This window comes from Lolium perenne, chromosome 4 (assembly GCF_019359855.2).
Source record: "Lolium perenne isolate Kyuss_39 chromosome 4, Kyuss_2.0, whole genome shotgun sequence".
NCBI lineage: Eukaryota > Viridiplantae > Streptophyta > Magnoliopsida > Poales > Poaceae > Lolium > Lolium perenne.
The window spans coordinates 21,449,021-21,460,182 of NC_067247.2; the positions used below are offsets into that span (position 1 = coordinate 21,449,021).

Consider the following 11,162-nt stretch of genomic DNA (forward strand, 5'->3'; position numbering starts at 1 on the left):
TCTTTCCAACCTCAGAACCACGTGTCTCGCCAAAGATCAATAACATCAACAACACCCTTAAGAAAAAATCAATCAAAACTTCATGCTCAAGATATTCATGTGTTATATAACCTAGAAATCTTAATTTTTGGAGAACATTGTGGTACCTGGTATAGTTCTGCACGAATGCGCTTTTGATTTTTAGGCTTGGAGAAGAAATCAAGTCTCATTGTCTCCATCTTGATGTACATGTCAACAGCCCATTGCTGGAATCCCCGTGCACCGAACAATATAATATTAAAGAGTCCTTTTCTAACTTGTAGCTTGAAGCAGTAATACTCCCTGGCGCCGACAAATTTTCGTTTACCTCCAGTTGCATCATCATCCTGATCCTCTTCATCATCTGCAAGATGGATCAAAAAATGATTAATCATTGATCTCCACTAACAATGAATAAAATATGAAACATGAAATGTGAAACACGTTTGTCAGCACGGGGATAATTACCTGCTACCTCATCTGTGTTTTCTTCTACCTCATATGTGTTTTCTTCTACCTCATCCGTGTTTTCTTCCAAATTGTACATTTGAACTCTGATGTACACCTTGCAAGTGTTCATGCTCGTTGTCATTCTGGTTCTCACAATGAACGACCTTAGGTGTGTCATCCTGGTTCTTTGATTTTGCAACTTTAGGTGGTTTCTCATATGGCATCCAACGGTTCCATCCCGTCTCCCTTCTCGGGAAGAATAATGGATACGCCAAAGGATCATAGCAACCATAGTAAGCTCTAATAAATATAGGACGGTCCCCTTTGCCATAGACCACAACTTGCCTATCAAAGGTATTTTGTGGGTCACTCCCCTCAACCCACATCGCGGCCACCTGGGAAGTCAGGCGCATTGTACCTTCGTTGGTCCAGCCTTATATCCGTATTTAGTGATATCCTATATTCGTCTAGGTTCGAACAGATCCAATGCTCTTGAAGGTTTGCACATACGGGTTATCCTCCGCATCTTCAAAATCGCCCTTACGTATATTGATATCAAGATCCGGAGACCGCTTAACTCTATGTTCCAAGGTTTCATCCGTGTCATAGAAGTAGAGCTGGAGATGTCTAGGTCCTTGACCGCCGTGCACCGTATCGTCCATCTTATAATACAATGCCCCTTGTGCACGAAATGTATACACCCCAGTTTTTGACGCAAAGGTCGACCGTCTTATCCAGGGTGACTCCAAGGCTAGTGAAGGAGAAGTGGCTGTTGAAATATCTTATGTGCTTTCTCGAAATATTTTGCATCCTCATCAACCCGACTTGTAAACAACCGTCGCAACTCTTGAGGAACTTCAGGGTAGCTATCTTCACCTTCCCTTTTCTCGCAATGTAAAGTAGGACCCTCATATTGGATCCTCATTGCTCCACAATGTTCGCAGTCTTTTACTGGCTTCAAAGCATGATGCTTCCTTGGTAGATTGTGGTACACGTAGTCATAAGGATCATCATTTTGGTTAGTCGTGGAAACACCATTTGTCACTCGGTAGGAATCAAACACATCGCCTGCCAAGACAAAATAAGTAGGAATAAAATAGGCGCCAAAAGGCATATTGGACTGCAATAATGGTATTCAGTGATTTGTATTAGTTACCTGTACCACTAAAAATCCTGCACTCATCATCATCATCATCATCATGCATTGTTGTTTTCTCTTGTAATGTGTCTAAGTTCTCTGCAGGCAAGTTGTGTTGAATTGTCTCAATAATGCTTGATACACCTCACATTTGTACATAGACAGTGTGATTATTTAATTTACCTTCCAATGTAGCACCTTGTTCAAATGGCTCTAAAATGCCTGCAGGATCGGACTCATCATCGCTGTTTGTGTCAACTCGGTCTGTAGCAAATTGCATAAATATTAGTTAAAACGGAGATCTGCAAGCACAACAATTAGATTACATGCATACACTATATGCATGTGGCCAGCAGTACCTGTTGGGTTAGTTTTACATGGTTGTGCTTGCATGTAAGGCGTGCAATGTGAGGTGATCAAGGGCGAAGAATTTTCCCGGACTAATTTCTTATACTCCCTTTTTTTGCGCAAGCATATTTCCTTCTCACCATCTATCATTGAAGAGTACCGATCCCTTTCACGTTGTCGTTTCTGGTCAGAAGAATCACGCTGTCGTTTCTTGCTGCAATATTCACTTTTTTCAGCAAAGCTCTTTTGTCCATGTCCTCCTGTAGATGTGGATCCATTTTGCAGATCTTGTCCAGATTTCACATGAGAGATGAAAGTCAAATTACTGTGTAGCCAATCACTATGATCTCCGTCAAGCATTCTTGAGTCGCTGCATTGCGTGGCAGTATCCCTGCTACCTGAAGTAGAAAATAGGATGATACAGATGAAATGAAGCTCGCATGAAGCAGTTACACATATTTTGCAAAATTTTATGAATAGAGGTTTATGTACCATTTGCAAGTGACATGGTTACGTTGCTCAATGGGGTAATTTTCATCGGAGATACTTCTGCATGATTAAGAGCAGTCCGAGTTGCAGCATTCTTTCGATGGCGAGCTAACCGCTGCCTCTGTATATAGTCAGCTTTTTTCTCGCCAGACAATTTAGCGTACCAACTTTTAGCACTTTGATTTTTTTGACCTCGTTGTGTGTTTGATAGGCCAGTACCCGAGTCACAGCCATCATATTGCAAGGTAGATGTTGACGATTGATGAAGAGAAGCATTACTGCAGCCCAGAACAGCTGCATAGATTGTTAGAAGATTTTGAAGATCACGTAAAAAAAATGCAAAAAATGGCATGACAGATTATATTACCAGTTATATGGTTTGGTGAACCGTCTGCATAGATTATATTACCAGTTATATGGTTTGGTGAACCATCTGCATAGGTATGTTGAACAAGTGGAGCCATGTCTACAAAATTGATTGTAGATGATAATTCAGTATTTGCATTAAAAAAATATGCCACATATATGCGCGAGTAAAGAACACATGACCTGGTGTTTTGTATTGCAGCTGGCTGACTCCGGATTGTGGAGGATCTGGTGTATCACATACTGTGTTATCGTTTATGTTTGCATCCGTTGAAGGAACCTGTTTTTTAAGTTCTCATGCTTGGCGCCGGCGTTTTGCAATTTCATCTTTATTTTTTGCATAATACTCTCGGTTTCTCTGCCTTTTGGCCTCTTTAGGATCTGCAGTCATGACACAATTTACTATATGTCGAAATAATAATAAGCGAGTTGAAAGCATCAGTCATTGTTAATCACCTTGATTCTGGCCGTTGGTGATGTCTTGAAAAGGGGTGCGCTTTGACGCTGACATGTTTAGTGTTGGCTTACACTTTTCGTAAATGTAATTGATATTATAGAATACCTCGTCCCTGTAAAGTTTGCAATAGAAAGGAAAATGAAAAAAATATGGGAACTCAAACTAAACCTATACGGTCCAAGAACTTCATTAGATGGCCCAGCTACGCAGCATTCAATAAGCAGAATACATGGTATGTTCTCTCTAATTGTGAATGGGGGCCTGAAGATGCATAATGAAATCAGTAAATATGAGATATGCTACATACTGAAGCAAAGATGCACACGATACAGTTGACATCAATGTAATCCTAGTGGAAAGCATCAAACAGTAAGCGTGTAATCATAAAAATTCAATCGCTCATTTTGTCCCTATTAATCAAGCATATCAAGCATCTGCAATAACCAACAGAATTGAAACATGTTTCTAATATTTAAATGGAAATTTTGATGCAGATTTAAATTGATAATATGTATAGGATTCTGAGACAGAGTTGGGACATTATCGATCTAATCAAGCATCAACATACAGCATTACAAACACCATAAAATGAATCATACAACTAAATCAGGTTAACAGGGTAATGAGGAGTTGAGGCAGAATTAGTAGCAAACAGTAATTAATAAGAAAACTAATTGAGAAGTAAAACAATAATGTATTTTGTGAAGAATGACCGTAGCTCTCAGTGAGACATTCAGATAATCAAGTAACCAGAAGAGAGTAGATATGTCCACATTCTCCATGCACATGTTTGGTATAATTGTTACACACGTGATACACTATGCACATGCACTTATTCTTGGTTTGAAGGGGCATTGGTAGCAACAACAATTTAAGCTTAGTTTGGTAAAGTTTACATGGAAAAAAAAATTGGAACTTGATAGGGGGATTAATTTTGGAGGGTAATCAGAGCAGTCAATCATTAACTCAGCCTTAGTACAATAGACTCATGGCATAGTATATATATGCAGGAATAAGCCTTGGTACAATATGCAGATCGATTAGGCACGGAGAGGAACTCTAAACAGCACATGTGAGCAGATGAAGGTACGACAATCAAACTGTTGAGAAAAAGGAGAATACCGAAAAAGCCGGTGGAATTGCTCACAGAAAGAAGAATATCGGAAAAAATGACAGTAGGAAGTAGAAACTATGGTACCATTCTTATTATGAATATTACAGATGCATAACACCATCTAGGAGGCTACAGATATGGTAAAACATATATATAATCCAGACAACATGGTATTCCCATATTCAAATAGGTATCATGAGTTACTTTATTCAAATATTTGGTTGCAGGAGTTCGCTTATGTATACCAATATATGTAACTAAATCCACGTCATACAAAATTGTATAACGACTGTCTTCTTCCTCCTGAATGGAGCATCGGCGATTCCGTCCATAAATATAGATTAACTGGGGTTTGTGTCTGATCGATACCAAGCTAGACTCATGGGCAATTTTGTTGCATACCGTATGAAAGTATACAACCCTATACAACATCGACCAAGCTTTTCCGAAAATACATCACAACCTACATGAACAAAGACTGAAATTTGAAGGGGAAACTGGAGGTTCAAAGCATAACTTTCCGTTATTACTTGACTCCCAAAAAAACAATTACAAGATACAGAATCTAGAAACCAGTGTTCAGTTTTTTATTTTGATTGAAGAGTATTTACATATTTAGCTATAAGAACAATTGAGCACAAACTATGCTAGGGTACCAAGCTCGTGTAAACAAGAGGAGCAATTCGGATTTTGTTCATACGTACCTTCAGTAATATCTATGATTTATTTGTTACACCTGAAGAAATACCAACAGGAAATAACATCGGTTATATTATGTATGCTGCCCAAGAAAAGGCAAGCCATTAACGGGTTAAAATTTAAAACGAAATTCCAAGAAATTGTTTTTTATTTCAGTTACACACTAATAGTGATTAAGATGAAACACACCTGAACATTGCATCACCTAATGAGGTATCAAAATGAACCCATTTTCCTATATGAAAGCAACTTTTTACATTTATCATATATGTTCTCCTTTTTCGCTACTAAACCATCGTGACATTCGGGTTTCCAACAATAGTAGCAGCAACTGATGCAATTGCAATGAAACTATCTTTCCATTGACCTTACGGTACTATCTATTGTTAAACAGATTGAGCAAGAGCATTATCGTCAATTGAAAACTGAAAATGATAATATCTGTTATTCTTGACGATATTTCTGAAAAAAAAACATTTAAATACGATGCAGACCTTTGCTTCTTGATGATTTCAACTGAAGACTAACAGTAAGAAACTTGCAGCTCTTCCATGACCATTTAGAATCTGCATAATCAACAAAATGTAGAAACGGTATGAGAGAAATAACATATCAGTTGAATTACTTTCAACTTGATATTTAGTTTCACAATAACTCAGTTCAAAGAATGCAGACTTTGTTTGTAGATGATTTGAGCTGCAGGCTAACAGTAGCAGAGTGCCAGCTCTTTCACAGCCACTTAGAATCTGCATGATAATCAACAAAAAAAATGATAAAATTGACATAGCAGCTGAATTGCTTTCAACTTTCAAAGCTTTAGGGTATCAGGGAGCCAATCAATTGTCAGCTGCTCCTATATGGAAACAAATTCTGAATTGAACATGTCAACACATCTTAATGGTTAGCGCTTTTTATGAAAAAAAAATTGCCTGCAAGATATCTTAAAGCAACAATGGCATGATGCTGTACGAAGCATATGTAATGGCTGAATATGATCTGGACACACACACCTGGACTATACAACCTCTGTATATAAAAAAGAATCGTCATATGCAGGAGATAGCATTGCAGTTTTACATCATCTTGACATCCACTAAACTTCTAAGTTAATTCACGAATCAAATGGAACCTGGATGTTTCTTACTCTTTTACTTCATCCAGAACCATTACATGCGTGTACAAAATCCACGTTCTTTAACTTATCAGAAATTCTTGACGTATCTAACCAAACAAGACAAAAGGCATGAAAAAATACAGTAGGGACGGAGCTATTGCACAGTGCGATTCCTCCACTTTCAGAGTTGCATTTGCAGTTAATGAAAGGAAATGAACAGTTGCGATGGAAATTCAGAGATGATTTTTTTTTGTTTGCGGGGTATTCATAGATGGATCTGAAATTGGTGAAGTTGCAAAAACTGAATCCGTGGGGTACCTAGCGCCGGTGGCGGAGATGAACGACCAGGGCAACAGCGGTGAGGGGACACTACGTCTACGAGCAGGACATCGTTGTTCGCCGAGCATGGGAAGGGCGGTGAAGAAAGGCAGGGCCGGCGGCCGCGGCGGGCGACGCGCGACGGGGCGGCGGCCGGGCGACGGGCGACGGGGCGGCGGCCGGGCGACGGGCGACGTTGTCCAGGGATTACGTCCGGGTGATTAGCGTGCGACTTATTAGCGATGGGGAGTTGTCAGCCTGGCTGTTTTAGCGCTAATCGTGGTGATGATTTGGAGCGTTAGATGTCCATCTGATGGCCGTGTTTCGTTGGCAAAGATATTCTAAGATTATGATACTGCAGCCTTATGCGGAATGTTTTAGTAAACTGATTTTTGAAATAATATATATTTATGTTTTGCAAAATTATATTTTACGATTATGCTCTACATGTAGGACTGTTTTGGCACATTCAGGCAATGGCTATTTGACTACAGGCATGAATCTGAAGCAGTATAGATACGAAACTACTAAATAAAAAATTAATCGCTGAATGAAACTGGTTATTGCAAATATTGCATAATTAAAAATTGTATGGAGATTGGAGAAAACCTCAGAATTTCCGGTGACAAACGGCGGCTGACGGCGGGGGCAGCTGAGACTGTGTACCTAGCACGAAAGGATAAAACAATAACATCACACATTTTTTGGTGCAGATATGAAAGTGTATTTATTTCAACTATTGTTGACTCAAAACATAAATAAATATGATCATACACTCATAATGCTTAAATCATGCAATCAAAGCAAGCTCTATGCTTGCGCTGCAGACAGACTTGCTTTCCTTGTGTATCATATTATAGATAACCATGAGACAAACATCCATCAAAATGAAACGTGTAGAAACTTGGACAATATTTTCCTGCTTCAGACATTGGGTTGCAATCTTTTATATGTAATAGCTAAAGATGTTTTATCAAATTCTGTCAGTCATTTTAGCACCACTGAAAACGGTATTTCTAAATGAAACCCGGGAAGACATGCTCCTGGTTAAATAAAAGAACATCCCAATGTTCAGTGTTCACTGGCATGAAAAAATATATCAACACATATGTATTTTGGGAAATATCGCCATACTGTACCATGCTATAATTCAGATATTTTCTTAAGATAAAACTAAATAAAGCGGTGACCTCTATAGCAAGCTAATGACCTACCTGTGCACCACAACTGAGCCAATAAGACAAAAGTTCGGTTCACCAAGAACATTAATTGTTTCCACAAAATCAACCACTTTGTCTCATTGTTCAGGCCCTTCAAGCAGAAATAAATCCACCATTTATCCTGGAACCAAGTACACCTCCATGTGAGAGGTATTATAGTAAGAATTTCACTTTGTAATCTAGATAAGTCGTCCACTAACCACGAAACAGGTTTCTATTTCCTTCTTGGTGGCGGCCAGACGACGGGCGGCAAGCGGCGGGCGACAAGCGGCGGGCGGCGGGCGGCGGCGGCAAGCGACAAGCGGCGACGGGCGGCGGGCAACAAGCAGCAAGCGACGGGCGGCGGGCGACGGGGCGACGGGGCGGCGGGCGACGGGCGACGGGGCGGCGGGCGGCGGGCGGCGGGCGACGGGGCGACGGGGCGACGGGGCGGCGGGCGGCGGGCGACGGGGCGGCGGGCGGCGGGCGACGGGGCGATGGGGCGGCGGCCGAGACGCGCGACGGGGCGACGGGGCTACGGGCGGCGGGCGGCGGCCGACGGGGCGACGGGCGACGCGCAACGGGGCGGCGGCCGGGCGAGCGGCGGGCCGGGCGACGGGCGACGGGCGACGGGGCGGCGGCCGGGCGACGGGCGAAGGGTGACGTTGTCCAGGGATTACTTCCGGGTGATTAGCGTGCGATGGGCGATTAGCGATCAGGATTTGTGATTTGGCGGCGCTGGTGTTGTTTCCTTCGCTGCTTGGCCGATGAAATTTGCGGTGGGGTGGTGGTTAGCGGCGTGATTTGCGGTTGGGAGTAGCACCATATGGTGCGGGCTGACAATGTTTTAGCACTATTAGCGGGACAAACATGCACCTTACGATCTGCTGGTTACAGTTGAGATTTCTTGGATCTGCCCCCTCTGGGACTTTTTATATGGGTATAGATTAGAGAATAAATTGCTCAAAGTAGAGAGTTCATTCATATGTTTCATAGCACTTTCATTTTTAGTACCACAAAAAGGTTCTTTCTCAACAATAGATATGTAAGATAAATCTAGAGAGAAATCATAATTCTTATCTCTAATGTTTATGGGAGATGTGGCAAACTTAGCATCAGGAGCAGTTTATATCTAACAGCTCGTCTTGCAAGAAGACTTTTAATAGCACTTCATCTCTAGTAGCATGACATTCTTCAATGAAGTCATCATCAAGTTCAATATAAGTTTCATCAAGATCATCACTAGGATCCCCTCTAGGCTCAGGTGAACTAACATGTGTAATAATATTTTCAGTGTTCTCAATTTGTTCAGCTCTAGCAATTGTAGTATCTAGAAAAGGTCCTAATGAACCACTCTTATCAAGCACAGTAGAAGCATCATCAAAATCATCGGAAGCATTTTCAAATTCAGCAGAAGTAGCAGTATGTGTAGCATGTGGATGTGGTGGAGTAAGAAGCTTACTCATAATAGATGGTGAATCAAGAGCAACAGAGGTGTTAAGAGTTGTACCTCTTCTTGTAGTGGATCGCAATATAGGGAATTTCCCTTCACGAGCTTTCCCCATAATAAATAAATTGTAGCGAACAGTATCACCTTCAGGTTGGCTTATAAATAAAGCTATGCTCCCCAGCAACGGCGCCAGAAAATAGTCTTGATGACCGACAAGTATAGGGGATCGCAATAGTCTTCGAGTGAAGTAAAACCCAAATTTATTAATTCGATACAAGGGGAGCCAAAGAATATTTATAAGCTTTAACAAATGAGTTGTTAATTCAGCTGCACCTGGAAATAGACTTGCTCGCAACAGTTTATCAGTAGTAACCATTTTATAGCAGTAGCAGTAGTGAAGTAACAGCAGTAATGAAATAAAAACAGCAGTAGCGAGGATTGCAGTAGACAGCAGGATTAAAGTACTGTAGGCATATGGATGGATGAGCAGGCGCTGCATGGATAAGATAATTCATATAATAAGCAAGACATATGCATTTGCAGATAATAATAATAAAAGCATCCTAGTATAAAGTAACCATAGGTGTGTGGTCCTATTTAGTCGTACGTGCTCACAAGGAGAAACTTGCACGGCATCTTTTGTCCTACCAGTCCGTTTGCAGCGGGGCCTCAAGGGAATCTACTGGTAATTAAGGTACTCCTTTTAATAGAGTACCGGAGCAAAGCATTAATACTCCAGGAACATACGTGATCCTCACATCATAGTCATCCCCTCCGGTTATCCCAATTATTATCACTTTGGGGCCTTGGGTTCTGGACAACGATATGTGTATACAACTTGCAGGTATGATAAAAAATAATAATTATCCTCATGAATTAATAACATGTTCAGATCTAAGATCATGGCACTCGGGTCCAAAGTGACAAGTATTAAGCATAACAAGTTGCAAAAATGTCAAAAATACTAACAACGGATACTAGGCACTATGCCCCTAACAATATTATAGCTATTACATGAACAATCTCATCCAATCCCTACCATCCCCTACAGCCTACAACGGGGGAATTACTCACACATGGATGGGGGAATCATGGATGGTTGATGGAGAGGCGTCGGTGATGGCGATGACGATGATCTCCTCCAATTCCCCGTCCCGACAGGGTGCCAGAACGGAGTTTCTTGTTCCCGGATTTGGGTTTCTGGTGGCGGCGGAGCAGCGGAACTCTTTCTGGAAAAACGTCGAACCCCCCTCTATTTTCAGGTCAGGGCCTTTTACATAGTCAGGAGGAGAGGTCGAGGGGGTGCCCGAGGCGGCCACACCACCCCTAAGCGCGGCCAGGGGTGACCCGCGCCTAGGGCAGGTGTGGGCTCCTCGTGGCTCTTCTCCGTCTCATCTTCTGGTTCCGTTAGTCTTCGGGTAAAATAGGGACTTGATACGTCCAATTTGCATCACTATTTTATATCATAATTTGCTGTTATTCATTGATATATTTCATATTGGGACACAATACTTATGTTATTTCATCTATTTTGCATGTTTCATCATTATTGGAGGATCAAGCACCGGAGCCAGGATTCTGCTGGAAAAAGCACCGTCAGAACGCAATATTTCGGAAGATCAACTGTGGAAGGAAATTATACTAAAAATCCTATTTTTCAAGATGACGGAGGAAGCCAGAAGGAGGGGCCAGGAGGACCCAGGGTGGGCCCACACCCTAGGGCGGCGCGGCCCATGCCCTGGCCGCGCCGCCATGTGGTTTGGGGGGCCCACGACCCCTTTCGCCTCCTTTTCTTCGCGAAATCCTTCGTCCCGAAAACCTAAGCCACAGAGGGTACCTCGCGAAGAGTTACAGCCGCCTCTGCGGGGCGGAGAACACCAGAGAGAAAAGAGCTCTCCGGCGGGCAGGAATCCGCCGGGGAAATTCCCTCCGGGAGGGGGAAATCGACGCCATCGTCACCGTCATCGAGCTGGACATCATCTCCATCACCATCATCATCATC

The 11,162-nt window shown here is 42.1% G+C and overlaps 1 protein-coding gene across 1 annotated transcript; it reads right to left on the bottom strand.

Annotated features, from left to right (window-relative positions):
• Window positions 1–11: 11 nt before the first annotated feature.
• On the bottom strand, window positions 12–2,907 carry LOC139838862 (uncharacterized). The gene is made up of 9 exons (XM_071828879.1): window positions 2,811–2,907; window positions 2,447–2,737; window positions 1,966–2,352; window positions 1,790–1,870; window positions 1,625–1,705; window positions 1,305–1,536; window positions 487–611; window positions 147–382; window positions 12–56 (listed from the first exon to the last, which is right to left on the bottom strand). Exons 1-9 carry the CDS (start codon window positions 2,905–2,907, stop codon window positions 12–14), a joined length of 1,575 nt encoding a protein of 524 aa, XP_071684980.1.
• Window positions 2,908–11,162: the final 8,255 nt, after the last annotated feature.